Raw genomic sequence first — 14,934 nt, 5'->3', positions numbered from 1 at the left:
AATGAGTAAGGGAATTAGTGTAATCATTATGGAATGCAGTGTAGCTAAGTGTATTTAAAAACATCAAATTGTTTTTATTGACCCAGTATTTCCACCTAAGAATTTGTCATAAGGAATAGTCCTAAACATAGAAAAGGTTATATATTTAAAGATATTCTCACAGTGTTATTTATAGGAGTAAAACATTGGAAACCACCTAAATGCCGAATAAAGTAATAGCTGAGGAAAGCATAGTTTATCCACTCGATAGTAAATGAGTACCACAAGCTAAAGGTTAGGATAATATACAGACTTCAAAAGTGCTTAGAGTATTAATGTAAATAAATGAAGAACACAGTTTTAGAACATGTATAAATCCTATCCACAGGAAAAAAAGACTGGAAAGAAATATGTCATGCTGGTACAGCCATGGGTGATTTCCTTCTGTCTCTTTTTTAATGCTTTCATATTTTCTTTAACATGCACATATTTTTTTTTACAATTAAATTGTTGTATAACATAGCTTGTATATTGACGTTCAGTTTCATTTTCGGTATATTTAAATGAATCCCAATCCTTACATTTTGTAATCATTGAACTGACTTTGTTTTAGGATGACGGAATCTTTGCTGAGAGTTCCCATGCTCATAGGTTAGACCACTCCCCGTCTTGGCCTGATCGCGGTCACTTCCTGTCTAGTCCACGATTTTCACACTTGAATTGTAAGTAATGAAGTCCTGTACCAGTTTTTAAATTGGATTTAAGGAAAGGCAACTCATGGAGAGATTAAAGTGTAAGGCAAGCACACGATAGTAATAGTCATGTTAGGAGTTTGAAGAAATTGTTATTATGGATCATACATGTAACATTTATATTACCCAATTTACTAAAAAGTGTATGGAATCCCTTCTTTTTAGTCCTTGCACTTTTCAGAAAAACTTACAATGAATCGCCAAAGGTAATAATTTTACTTAAGCACATATTTGTACGTGGTGGTTTCTGGTAACTGTGGAAGAGTGGGTAAAGGAAGTTGGATAATATTATTATAAAATTCAAGTCATCAAAAAGTAGTAAATCTTTTCATAGAACTAATCAGAAATATATAATCTTGTGCAAAGAATAAGGATACTAATTTGGTTACTGGCTGGATTTCATTCTGTGAATATCCTGTAAATGTGTATAAAATGTTATCAATGTCAGTAAGGTGTGAATCCGTTGACCCAGGATACTATCCACACCATTTCTGCCTCTTCTTCCTTACTATACTTATTCTTCAAGTCCCAGCTTGTATGTCATGTCCTTAAAGAAGCCTTTGGAACCTACAGGTTTAAGTATGGTGTCTGTTAAAAGTGCCCATAATGTATTAAAGTTTTCCTTTAAAACCCTTCTGATTTATTTTTTTTATCTGAGTGACTTTGTGTTTAGTGATTAATCTCTTCATCAAAGTGTGAATTCCATGATAGGAGCGATGTCTGTTTTGTTCACCACTGTTTCCTCAGTGCCCTACATAGTACTTGGAACATAGTAAATGCTCAGTTAATTAGATGAATGAGTATATGACTCTTTTTTTTAAGTCCACTTTTATCTAAACTATTGGATCTCAAATGTTATTTCATGGATTCTTATTTAGATAATCATTTAGCTCCTCAATTTACCACAGGCATAGAGTTTGTATATTAAATCTGACAACTCTGTCATTTAAAAAATGCAGGTGCTATAAAATACAATACCAAAATAAGCCACAAAAAAGTAGGTCAGATCCAAAAGTGATCACTCTCATTTTTGCTGATTTATATTCATGCATTCATTGAATAAATATTTATCAGTTTCTGATAAATGGTTTGGTTTTTATTATATCATTATTATTTTATTCCAGAGGCTGAGCATCTTCTCTTTCCTGTCCTAACCATTTTACCAAGTGATTTTATATAGCTGCATAAAATCCCTGCTGTTCTAATCTGGCAGCTGCCCTCCAATATGGATTGTATCTCGGGGCGCCTGGGTGGCTCGGTCGGTTAAGCATCCAACTTCAGCTCAGGTCATGATCTCACGGTTCATGGTTTTGAGACCAGCATCGGGCTCTGTGCTGACAGCTCAGAGCCTGGAGCCTGCTTAAGATTTTGTGTCTCCCTCTCTCCCTGCCCCTACCCCACTTACTCATTCTCTGTCTCTCTCTCTCAAAAAAAAAAAAAATAATAATAAACACTAAAAAATTTTTAATAAAAAAATATGGATTGTATCCCAAGTTGATTATAGTACCTCAGAATCTGATATACACATAGGCCAAATTTTTTATGTTTCATATAAAGAAATGGAAAATTTTCCTCAGGTCTGTTTCATGTACATAAACATGGAGGAGAGGAGAGTAGGGACAAAGCACCAGCAAACATCATAGTATCCCACCCATTAAGACATTCAGGAGCTTGGAGATAAATCAGCACCATGATATGAGCACAGAGGTCAGTATTCTGCTATTTAATTTCACCATGATGACTTTCCTAAGACTCCATGGAAAGGCACCTAGAAAGTAGTGGTTGGGAGACCTTGTGGGAAAACATCAAGATTTTTAGATTTTATTAAATATTATGACAGGCAGTGAAAGAAACTACATCCAGCTTTTTACTCAGTAGCATTTCAAGACCAGTGGTGGTCATTTCTCTGTGAGATATTCCTCACAGGAAGCCATAGGTTTTATATAAATATACTAGCTCAAAAGGAAGTAAAGTTAAATAAGAATGGGAAAAAATATCATTGAATACATAACTTGGATATGAAAATACATATTATAGTCTCTATTGTAAATTCTGACTGAAAAATTTAGCTTAAAAAGTAAACCTCTTCATTAACTTATTGTTAACTTATTTAATTTATTAATTTATGTTTTTTAAACATTTATTTATTTTTGAGACAGAGAGAGACAGAGCATGAACAGGGGAGGGGCAGAGAGAGAGACACAGAATCTGAAACAGGGTCCAGGCTCTGAGCCGTCAGCACAGAGCCCGACGCGGGGCTCGAACTCACAGACCATGAGATCATGACCTGAGCCGAAGTCGGACGCTTAACCAGCCAAGTCACCCAGGCACCCCAATTTATTAATTTATACTTTTATGCTTTACTATTCCTCTTTTTGACAAGCCTGTTTTATGATTTTCCTCTCTTCCTACCTGCATGGTTTCAAGAATACTTTTAAAAATTTAATCATAGGTGCCTTATTGTTAATAACTTTCAGTGGTTGAATTGAACTTATTTCTAGAAATCATAGTTCTTCTTATTTATTTTTGTGATGAACTTTGAAATTTCTGTGTTTTTCACAATGTGGTATTATTTTAGATCACCCTGAATGCTTCTCCATTTTTATAGCACAGTTTCAGCTTAGTTATAGAAATTGAACTATAATTTTTCTTTAACCTCCTTTTAAACCTCCAAAATTGAAGAGGAGAGATCTCAAGACCAACAAAGAGAAAAATGAGCCTATAATAAATTGATCACACAGAGAACAGAATGTGTCTTTTAAAATAGCATTAATGTCCTCAGAGATAGAAAATATTACATCCATTAAAAAGAAGAACAAGATGCTATGAAAAAGGAACACAATATAAGAGGTCTCAGAAATTTAAAATATGGGAACACCTGCGTGGCTCAGTTGAGAATCTAACTCTTGATTTCAGCTAGGTCATAATGCCAGAGTTGTGGGATCAAGCCCCACGTTGGGCTTTGCACTGAGCATGGAGCCTGCTTGAGATTCTCTCTGTCTCCCTCTGCCCCTCTCCCCCCACTCAAAAAGAAATTTAAAATATGAAAAACCAGAAAGGTGGAAAACAAAGTTGAAACCACAAAGAAAATAGAAGAAAAAGAATGGGACCGTAGGAAAGAAAAGATATTTAGAAAATCCATTCCAGAAGAATAGTACCTGGTTAATGAGGGTCTTGAGAGGAGAAAACAACAGCCTGGAGTAGGAAGGTTAGAAAGGCCCACCCGACTGTCATCCTGAGATTTTTCTTCACCCTCTTCTTGTGCTGATGCCCAAGTTTCTCAGAACACATGCCTTCCTCTGTTTGTCTCAGTTCTTTCTTTTGTGGTTAGCACATCAAAGAAAGAAAAGGGAGGTAACTGCTTTCATTCTTTGTACTTCGGAAAATAGATTTCTTCTATTCACCCTTGACGAGACTTTGGCTAGCTATAAAATTCTGGGTTGAAAATGACTTTCCTTCTGAAGTCATTGTAGTATTCTCTTCCAAAATCTAAATTGCTGTTGAAAAATATTGTCTTTTTCTTTTGACCCCACTCCTCAGAAGCGATCTTCTCCACCATCACTACCACCCAACCCCCAGCCCTGGGACCTTTTATGATCTCTTGTTTAACCACAGTGAGTTTTGTGATGATTTGCCTCCCTGCAGGTCTTACTTTATCTGCCTTTCTAGCTATTTGATGGGTGGGCCCTTTTAATCTGGACACTCATGTTCAGTTCTCTCAGATTGATAGAAAAAAGGAAAGATTCCATCAGGAAAATCTTTAGGAAATAAACAAACTGTTAGGTTATTTGATTCAGTTGAGCACTTAAAAGAAAAACTACTGAAAGACATATGGCAGATCTCATTGAGCAATTAGAAATAATTAATGATAGTCTCAGAGAAAGAGCAAATAAAAAAAAACAAAAATAAAAACATAGGTCAAATAATAACTCCAGGGGGGAAAAAATGGGCAAGAAAAGAAACATTGTCATAGTATACTTATTAGGTTTGTGTGAGCCATGTTTACGTAGTCATGATATTATAAATACTACTGACACAACTAGAAGTTCAAATGTAACTATATAAGGAGGATGGGGTGAAGGGAAGTGGACGGGTGTGAATAAGTCTAAAAATGATAAATCAGAAAATAGCAATATAAGCTGCTTTTTCTTACAAAAATTGAAGTAAATACAGAAAATAAAGCTAAAAGAGTTGATTGTGGTTGACTCTGGGGTGCAGGATTGTGGGATTGGGAGGGAGGAGGTAAGAGGCCGCTGTCTTCCTGTGTGGCCCTTTGGTGCTGTTTGATAGGTGTATGTACACTTTGGCTAAAAAGGCATCTTGTAAAAATAAAATGCTACTGAGAACACCCAGCTTTTATGTCTGACTAGCAAGTATTCGATTTTCTTGTTAACTTCTAAATGGAACATGAAAGCTGGGGGTTGGAGTTTAGAGCAGTTTAGACCTGTATAGAGATGTAAGGAGTAAATAACTGTAGGTGCTGAGGCAGACATGAGTTTATGAGCCCACAGAACAGGCTCCTTCTTACTCAAGTTGGGATTTGTACTGGATGAGGCCCTTTTGTCTATGCCGTAGATGCTGAGGCATTCGTTCTGCTGACTTAGGTGCCCTGTCAAACTGTGACCAAACTAAAGCATAGAATCACTGACCATGGAAAAAACAAAGGAAATGGGAAAATACTGCATAATTTGTGGTCTCTGAAACGATCCAGCATTAATGAAAGTTTGTTTTAAGTAGTAATTTATGTCAGCTTTGTGTAGTTCAGGTCAATTCAAGAAAAGGTAGATTCCTTCTGCCAGGAAGAAGGGAAGAAATGTATAAATTGTAAGTTTATATTACCATTGGAAATAGGAACACAGAAATCCATTATTTAGAGCCATGATTACTACCAAATTTATCCTGGCTGGCTACAAGTGATGGCCGTGGTTCAGGACACTCTTTTAGAAGGCTTGGATTCCATTACCTTCAGCCTCTAGGACAGTGGGGGCTTAGAAAGAGAGACTTAATAATGCCAGCTTTTGAAACTGTCATTTTTACTTTTTATAAGTAGTGACTGACCACTAGTCTCCATGTATAGCTCCTTTTAGGCTAAAGGAACACAGCTCTCAAGACAGGGCCCTTACTCTTGGGGCCAGGACTAGACTGGATTTGAGGGAGGACTATAGTAATCTGATGATTTCTCGAAATCTCGAGTCCTTTGAGATTAAAATGCCTAATGTGTGTGGAGTTGGTACTAAATTTTAAAAATAAATGCAGATTTCAAATTTTCTGGAATTCTAAAACTGTTATAAATAATGTTTATTAAAATAAACAAACCCCAAAAGAAAGGACTATGATTTTTCATGGGGGAGGGGGGGAATGTTACAGGATTTTGTTGTGAATCTTACATATTAATTTAACTTGATATTCTTAAAAAAGCAAATCAATGAAAGTTGCTAAAAGGAACTATCTCTCGCTTTCTTACTTCAGTTTACATTGCTATGAAAAGAAAAGTTATTATTCTCAGTTTGCGTTTTGAGATGCCTTTAGTGGGAGTTTAAGTCCCTCCAATGAAAAACAATTTATCTACAGCAAGAAAAGCACACTCTTTTCACTTCTGTGTTGTACTTCAGGATCCACTGGCTAACTGTGAACTGCCTCATATGTAGTCTGTCCTCAGCCTTGCAGAATAAAATACCAAAGATCTGTGGTATTAACAATGTGGGGTTACTGGGTGCCTGGGTGGCTCAGTCTGTTAAGCTACCGACTTTAGCTCAGGTTGATCTCACAGTTTGTGAGATGGAGTCCCACATCACGTCGAGCTCTGTGCTGAGAGTGTGGAGCCTGCCTGGCATTCTCCCTCTCCCACTGTCTCTACCCCTCCCCTGCTTGAATGCTCTCTCTCTCTCAAAATAAATAAGTAAACTTTTTTTTTTTAATGTGGGGGTACTGATAAAGGTAAAAAAAAGTTTCTTGTCCACTAAAAGATTTATTTCATGGAAGCACAACTTTTTTGTCTCTCCATTTTATAGGTTCATTTTATGTGATGGTGATTTTTGTAGGTGAGACAATCTTTTCACTAACTAGTCCGGTGTCAGATATTTTTAAATAACTGAGTTCTGATTATAATGATGTACGGGGTACTCTGTAGATGCTGTCTAGAAAGCAGCCAGAAAATTGCCAGTTGACTGTCTCTTAAAGATCCCATAAGTATATTCACTTCTTCAAATAATATTTACTAAGAGGTTATGTAAGAGGCTCTCTGTTTGGCTTGGGGGGTATACAGTAGTGAGCAAGACAGAAGTGGTCACCTCTCTCATAGAAGAAACAGGTGGTGGCAAGTAAACAATTTAAAATGGTGATTGGTGCTGTGAAGGTAAAATGAGAGGAAAGCGCCTGGAAAACAGGACTGCTTTAGATCCGTGATTAGGAGAGTCCTTTTCGAGGAGGTTACAGCTGAGCTGGAGCCTGAGTGGCAAGAACCAGCTGAGCTGAAATTGGGTGGGAAGAGTTTTCCTGAGAGAGGGAGCAATAAATATGAAGGCCACAGAGAAGAAAAGGGGTATGGTCTTCTAGAGAGTTGGAGCATTGAGTAAGGGGGTCTGGGGGAGAGAGAAAGGAAAGGTCAAGTTCCATGGAGCCTTTTTGCCACAGTCCCATGTTTGGATTTCATTCTAAGTTTCCTGGGAGGCTGTTGGAGGATGGAGGTGATGGGTTATGTGGGAGAGTGACATAATCTGATTTACCTTTTGGAAAGATAATTCTGGTTGTGGTGGTGTGGGGAAGGGGATACAGTGAAAATGGGAAGAGAGAAAATGGTGGCTTGGGCTGAGGCGATAGTAATGGAGATGGTGTGAAGCCTGAGAACTAGGGTGAATTTGGGAGGGAGAATCTTCAGTATTTACTCTTAAGTTGGATGGGGAGAGCAGACAGGACAAAGGAAGGAGGGAACTAAGGTTTGAGAAACCAGGGTTGGAGGGGAGGAGTATATCACTTCCTAAGAAGGAGAAAAGAAGGAATGGCAGGTATCAGAGATTAGAAATGAGGCAGGCAGATTTCCCGTAGGAGTTGGACATGCCTATCTGGAGCTCAGAAGGGAGGGAAGTAGGTAGTAGAAAAACAGTAAACCTAGATTCCAGATCTAGTCTCAGTTTGTGTAACAAAGAAGATTCTGTAAAAAGAAGGCCCTTAACATTTCTCCCTCCAAAATTCTGTGTGTGCTTTGTATTGTTATATATTGACCAAACATACATCTTCCATTCTCAGATACTCTTCAGATCCCTCCTAAATTAAATCATATGAATAAATGTTTTCCAAAATACAGTGAACTTATTACGTTTATTCCTACACTGAAGGTCTGTTAGTCCTTGTAAAGTTTACAAAAAACTAGATCAGATACAATGATTACTTACAATTTTGTCAGCCCAAGGATTTTATTCATTTAGGTTTATTTTTGTCTTTTCTCTTGCCTTTCCAGCATTTACCAAAAGAACAGTTACTCCAGATTCACCTTCAATCAAGGAAGATGCCAGCAGTTTACCAATGGATGGGACAAGTCCACAGTCTAAAAAGGAGGAATATGAAAGCAAAAAAAGCAAAATGTAATTCGTTGCTCTACATGAGTGTTTCACAAATAATAGCATATCTGTCCTTGTTGCAGTCTGGCCTGGATTATCAAGCAGACGTATCTACAGCTTCTGCTCTTTAGCATTGCCAAACACTGACTAAAATAACACTATACTTGGTCTTTGGAAATTATAGAAGTTAAACTAATCCAAGTAATATCAGCTCATGAATGGCATACAACTAACTTATTGGCAACTTATACCAGCCGAGAAAGAGAGATATTTTTCACTTTGCATTTTCCTTTTTCAGGCATGGTCAGCCAGTTTTTGAACCAAAATTTGGATATATAATTGGGATGTTTTAATAATTACTGGCCAAACAGGAGGGAAATGAGTTCTCCTCGAGGCAGAAGTTGTCAGCACTTTCGACTCAGGGAGTGTTTATATACAATCGATTTTTAAAAATGCTTGCTCCCTAATAAATTATCATGTGTTATAACATGTCATGGAGATATGCATATATAATACCAGACGGTCTGCTTTATAAATGCTCAGGATTGTTACATTCATCATCCCAGCAGTCTGTTAGTACATGCAGTATCTTAAAATTTTATTCCCAATCATCCATTTTTAATAGCAATAAAGAATTTACAAGTGATACCTGAATTGTAGAACACTGTAAAGAATTCATAGCACAACTTATTTATTTATCTTTTTGTGGCCAAATATCTCACTGCAATCACTTTGTCATATTCTGGACCATCACTGGTTTTACTCTCACCAGACTCAAAGTTCCCAGACTCCTGTGTCATGAGATTTACTCCGCAAGGGTTCTCTCATAATTCGGTACTATCTACTTCAGCATCTCAGCCTTCTTTGACATCAAAGTGTTTTTAAGAACTTATGCTCTTTACATGCTAATCTACCAGTGGAGAAAGATTTCTAATGATGCTAATGAAAGGTAAAACAACCAGGAGCTAAATCCCACTGGGTCATGTTGGAAAATTCTTCATAGAGACAAGGGCAATAAAGCAATGCCTTCGTAATTACATTTGTGCTCTTTAAAGCGTACTTGCTTATTCTCATATTTGTGAAGATGCTTCTATTTCCACCACCATGTCGTACTAACTTACTATATTTGAATGTCCAGAGCAAATGACACTCTTTGTTTATGAACTTGATTGGAAAGGCTACTACAGAGAACAGAGATCTTTGTCTCAAAAGATTACATAATACAATCTCCATAAGCTCTGAGAGTACAACCATGAGTTTTACCATTTATTCATGACAAAAATCTTTTATTGAGTTCCTACTATGGGGCAGTCATTGCGCTAAGAGGGAAAAAAGAGACACAAACAGCTATGCATGACCCAAAGTTTATTTGGCATTAGGAATTGCATGAAAAAGGAGTGATGTGTTCAGGCTAGCTTGAGAAACTCTGCATTAGACAACATTAAACAGGTTTGGTTTTGTTTTGTCTAACCTCAGGACTTCAAGCCGTTAATGTGCTAATGAGCACTGTGGGGTTTAGTGGGAATAGCCCTTTTTGAAGGAGCAGCTCACAATCCTGGTGTTTCTCAGAACCTATATTACACTATAGTAATACTGGGGGTATTGAGAAATTATGTCAATATTTGCATTGATGTGTTGACCAATACTGTAATATTTTATCTCCTTGGGTCTAAGTGACTAACTGGGAAGAAAATAAGGGACAATATTAACACATTTTATTTAAATATTATGGATAAAAGTGAGTTAAATAGCTTTTCCCTTAATGTGTTAGTAGGAATGCCATGCACTCCATTCTTTTTTAGTAGGAATTGATTTAAACCACTCTTAGTACCTCTGTGGCCATTAAAAAAATTACACCAGGCCAGTTAGACCTGAAAGTTGAAGGTAACACAGGTTATTTACCTGGAAAATCCTTGAAAACATATTAGCTGATGATTTTATAACAGAATGGAGAGGGACCTTATGAAAGACCTTTTTTAATCTGAAAAAAATAAAGCCATTATATCATATTATTGAAGACCTTGTGCTACTGTTGGATGAATGAAGGTGTCTGACTTTAAATATGGAACACACAAGAACTTCAAAGGCAAAGTCAACTTTTTGTGAGCAAAAATTTTGTCAAAATTCCTTGGCCCTCTGTTTATATGGAATTGAATCCAAGGACCTGTCTTCTCAGAGGATTTTTTCCTATCTCTTGCAGTCAGTCACTGTAAGCTCAAATTGGAAATCAAAAGGAATGCTAAGGAAACACTAATAGCTTGATTTTTACATTTCAAAGCCAGCAACTGTTTTTCCTTCACTCACCCCTTTGGCAGAATAACCTGTGATATCAGCCCCATTTGAGTTGTGGTTGGTCAGCCATATTGCTTATAGTACTGGGACATTGGAAGGGATCAACCTTATTCTTGCAGTGAGCCTGGTCCAAGACTTAATTTGAAGATTGACCTTTTTGGTTTAATAATTTTGATTCTTCTGGCCATCTTTCTCCCTAAACACACTAAACTTCCATTGAAGTTACTGAAGGCCACAGAAGGGAGAAACACAGCTGGGAGAAATCTGGCTGGATGTTTTTCCCATTGGCTAAGGTTATTATTATTTCCTTGACTAGTGTCTGATTTAAAGGTTGGAAACCGGTTGGTTACATAACATCTTATGCATCCAGTTTCCCAGAATCACCGGCTTTTCTTCTTATTGTTACAGTTTACATATCTTTACTAGTAAAAGATATAAATTCTATAGCTTAACAAAAAAGTACACATAAGGCATTTGAATTTAAAGGTTACATAGATTAGAAGTGCCTACCTACTTAGCTCAGAAAACAAGCCTATTTTTTTTTTTTTTTCATTTTCATCTTTTCAGCTAAGGTTTTTGAGGCTCTGGTCAGTGGTATATGTAAGGTGTATTTACACTCATAGTAATTGTTACATTTTCTTTAATGTGTATTAAAATAGCAAATATTGTTTTAAATGGAGCCAAATTCTTACACATAATTAGATGGGTATATTTACTTAGCCAGACCCTTTTTAGGAAAGGGTTAGGAATCTCAAATTGTTTTACTCAGGTTTTGTACTATAAACCCAACTATACATCATTTAATAGCCAAGAATAGGAATGATCATTGAGTAAATTATTCCTTTTCCAAGATTCTTACACCCCCTCCTCAAACAAACTATCCCGGTATTTCCTCTTAATTTATTTTTTTAAAAAAGAAAGAAATTTGTGATGTTCATGGCCTTCAAATGAGGAAGCTGTCCTCACGAAGGCATCTGGTTTTCTTGGATCAAAACTACCATGAACCTTAAGCTGGAAAGAAAATTTGGGAAAGTTTGTATATAAAGGCATTTCATGCACCAAAGTATGATATAAAAATAGTTACATCTTTCAACTTTTAAGTTCTCAAATGTTTAGCAATAAAAACATCAGCTTATCCCTATTTGAGGAAAGAAATTTAAACCATGAAAGATTCCATTTAGTTTCATTTCCGTACAAAACACGACACATCTAATTTAAGGCTAGGAGAAATGCTTACATCTAGAAACAGAACTTTTAGATTCCAAGCCCCCAAACAAATTTCAGAGAAGTCTCCCTTGCTTTTGATTAGTAACAAAGTAAACCAATTTTTCTGCTCTGGTGAAACCAGACCAACCTTCCAGTTCTAACCTCATCTGCCCCCAGTTTAGCTTCTCCTGCTTTATCCACACCTATGGCCCACATCCTACCTAAATCCAAACCCAACTCAGGTCATTCCTCGTGTTCCACCAGGTCAGCCTCAACTGTTGATCTTTGAAGTCTAATAACTACAACCTACAATGAAGGGGCAGACTGTCAGGGGTTTGGAGCACCTGCATGTCTTCCAGGGCCACCAACTGCAAAAGGATTTAAATGGCAAGTGGCTGACTACTCAGAGTTGAAAGCCTAGGAAAACTTCTGTGGCTGGGTATCTTCTGTAACACAGCTTGACTCTGACCATGGTACAAAGCCATGTGACAATTGTGGATGAGAACTTGTTGCCTTGTTCTCTGCAGGAGGATACTGGATTTCTGAACATAACAGCATGTTAATTGCCTTTCAGGAGGATAGTCAAAACAATATGTAATCTGATGACCTCCACCTGTCAAAATGTGGAGTCTTATGCCATTGAGCATATAGATGAGAACATGAAAAGAATTCTATAGTAAAATAAGAGCCATACATTAATCACCTGCAATTCTAATGATAACTTGCTATGTTTAAGGCATTGAAGTCACTCAATTGCCATTCCAGAATGAATGCTCTTCCTCAAACTGGCAGATGCTGGACGTTCATGCCCAGACTATCTTCTGTCATCTTTCCATAGATCCCCATGATTTGACAACCTCATTTTTCATTCTTTAGTAAAGCATTTTGACTGGCATTATTTAAATTTTAAAAAGTTAACAATTTATCCTTAAATATTGGAGCTTTGTGTCAGCAGTATAAAAGATCAGAATACTGGTTTGAAGCAATATTTTTTAAACAAAATTAGTGGATATTAAACTACCAACAGTTCAGATGTTATAATTTAAAAGTAAGAAAATATCTTATTCTGAGGGAAAGGAGGATAATATTATATGCTCATTAGTCACTAATTGACAGTGATTTAATATTTTCTTAAAATGTTTTTTTTGTTGTTGTTGTTGTTTTTGTTTTTTGGGTTTTTTTTTTTGTTTGTTTGTTTTTAATTAACAAGTCCTGGGGCATCTGGGTGGCTCAGTCGGTTAAGTATCTGACCCTTGATCTCAGCTCAGGTCTTGATCTCAGGGTGGTGAGTTCAAGTCCCATGTTGGGCTTTGTGCTGGGTGTGAAGCCTACTTAAAAAATAAGAAAAAGGACAAGTCTAAATTTTATAGTATCAGGTTTTCCATCAAATTACGGTTTCCTTTTGTTTTTATTTTCTTACAAATTTTCCATTTTAGAGTCAGTTGTATTTTTGAATCATTTGAAGCCACCAAGAGCTCAAATGGCCTTTAAAACACTTGGCCAACAAGATGAAAATCTTTACTTTGAGACAGTGCATCTCCCTTTGTTCTTGAAATACTCTATTTCAATTCGAAATATTTCCTCCAATTGTATGTCTGGCTGGCTGGCTGGCTGGCTCTCTCTCTCTCTCTCTCTCTCTCTCTCTCTTTCTCTGATTTCTTTCTCTGGAATCCATAGTCATGTCCTCAAGAATCTTTGGAAGCACCTTTATGTCCTTTACTTGGGCCAGCCTGTGGACTGGAGTAATGCTGGTCCTGTGCCTGCATTTCAAGACATCAGAATAATGGCAACCATAAAGAGTTAGTGAGATTAGTAATTAACTGATCATTTTTTTCCTAATGAAGTAGGCTGGTCTGTTAACCAGGGGTAAAAATGCTTCTTTTGGTAAAACAAGATGGTTCCTCTTCATCCTTTTGTGATTGTGCACAGCTTTTTTTCAGAGCAGTATTTATATGTACTTCATATATCAGAAGAACCTATTTATGTCACCTAATTTTTACCTGAAAGCCGAAAGAGCAATCCCCAAAATGTGTCACATTGCACATAGAATTTAAAATCTAAGTTTCTAATATATCCCCTTTATAAGGGTTTGGTGTTTTGTTTTGGTTTGGTTTTTTTGGTTTTTGGTTGTGTTTTTTTTGTTTTTGTTTTTGTTTTTTGTTTTTTTGTTTTTTGTTTTTTTGTGCCAGCACTTGAAGCCAGCTATTATCAGATCATACTGCATAACTCGTATTCAGTGTTATCCCTAGGGTAGTGGTAATGCTAGTTTAGCTTTTGTTTGTCCATTATTACTGAGCACTTAGCTGGATAAGGGAATGAAGGATGGCAGGAGTTCTGTAAAATGATATGAACACAGAGGAAGCTGGGTTGCCTTCAACAACACACATTTTAAACTGTTTACTTGGGAGAAAGAACTGCGGTAGCACTGCATCCTTTATCTGATGCAGGGTCCTGGAAAGCGGCATTGTGCAAAGTGGAGAAGTGCTGTGAACTTGTGCCCTATTAAGTCCCCTTTCTGAGGCACGTTGCGCTAATCTTTAATGTTCTTTGTGGACTGCTTTCTGGCAGTTTGGATCTGGATGGAAAGTGTCCTCCTTTCAGATATTTTTCAGTCAGAGTGCCCTGTGCTTGTCTGTCATTTGGGATTTTCATTTTATTTATGCTGTCGTTAAGCCCACCGTGAGTGAAGATACAGGCTTGATTTATGGCTTAGCATTCTGAAAACTTCCCATCATACTGAACCTCAGCTGTCAGTTACCAGAAATCAGGCAGCCATGGCAGTTAAAGCCATCTAATATGGTGGCTTTGGGGAGGTTGGGCAGTTTAAAAGATGTTTGGAGAGACCTAGGGAGTTTGGCTTTTTTTTTCTTCTGAGCAGAATAAAATAGATGCATCAGTTCTAACGAGGCACTTCCTGCCCAGAGTCACTGGCAGAGCAGTCTCCTCCCAACAGCTGCAAGCTTGAGAGACCTCATGCTGCTGGCCAAGGTTCATTCTGTGCTTTGACTAAGACCACAGCCAATAAAGCCAATGTGTACCGTGGAAAGACTTCCCCATTTTTTCCATTGGAGAAGGCTTTTGTGAGGTTAGTTTGACTGTTGCAAATTAACAGTGGTGGTCATTGCTCATTTTTTTAATTTTAACTGCAT

General features: G+C 37.1%; 1 protein-coding gene and 1 long non-coding RNA gene across 7 annotated transcripts in view; one reads left to right on the top strand and one right to left on the bottom strand.

The window, feature by feature from the left end:
* Positions 1–14,934, bottom strand: part of LOC121032134 (uncharacterized) — a 36,879-nt gene that overhangs the window by 5,976 nt on the left and 15,969 nt on the right. The window contains exon 3 of one of the 2 annotated variants that reach the window (XR_005791096.1): positions 8,123–8,274. This is a non-coding gene — a long non-coding RNA (uncharacterized LOC121032134). Of the gene's footprint in view, positions 1–8,114; positions 8,275–14,934 lie in introns of those variants that run through there. The other variant, XR_005791097.1, reaches the window with a different exon arrangement.
* CEP128 (centrosomal protein 128) overlaps positions 1–14,934 on the top strand; it is a 398,532-nt gene that overhangs the window by 380,554 nt on the left and 3,044 nt on the right. For 4 of the 5 annotated variants that reach the window (XM_040477908.1, XM_040477910.1, XM_040477907.1 and 1 more), the window contains 2 exons: positions 593–701; positions 8,188–8,311. In XM_040477908.1, the coding sequence (XP_040333842.1) occupies positions 593–701; positions 8,188–8,311 (233 nt within the window). Of the gene's footprint in view, positions 1–592; positions 702–2,308; positions 2,439–8,187; positions 8,312–14,934 lie in introns of those variants that run through there. The other variant, XM_040477911.1, reaches the window with a different exon arrangement.

Source organism: Herpailurus yagouaroundi, unplaced genomic scaffold, assembly GCF_014898765.1.
Source record: "Herpailurus yagouaroundi ecotype Mexico unplaced genomic scaffold, PumYag 141, whole genome shotgun sequence".
NCBI lineage: Eukaryota > Metazoa > Chordata > Mammalia > Carnivora > Felidae > Herpailurus > Herpailurus yagouaroundi.
The sequence above is the reverse complement of the archived record's forward strand: the minus strand, read 5'-3'. Positions and strand labels throughout refer to the sequence as shown.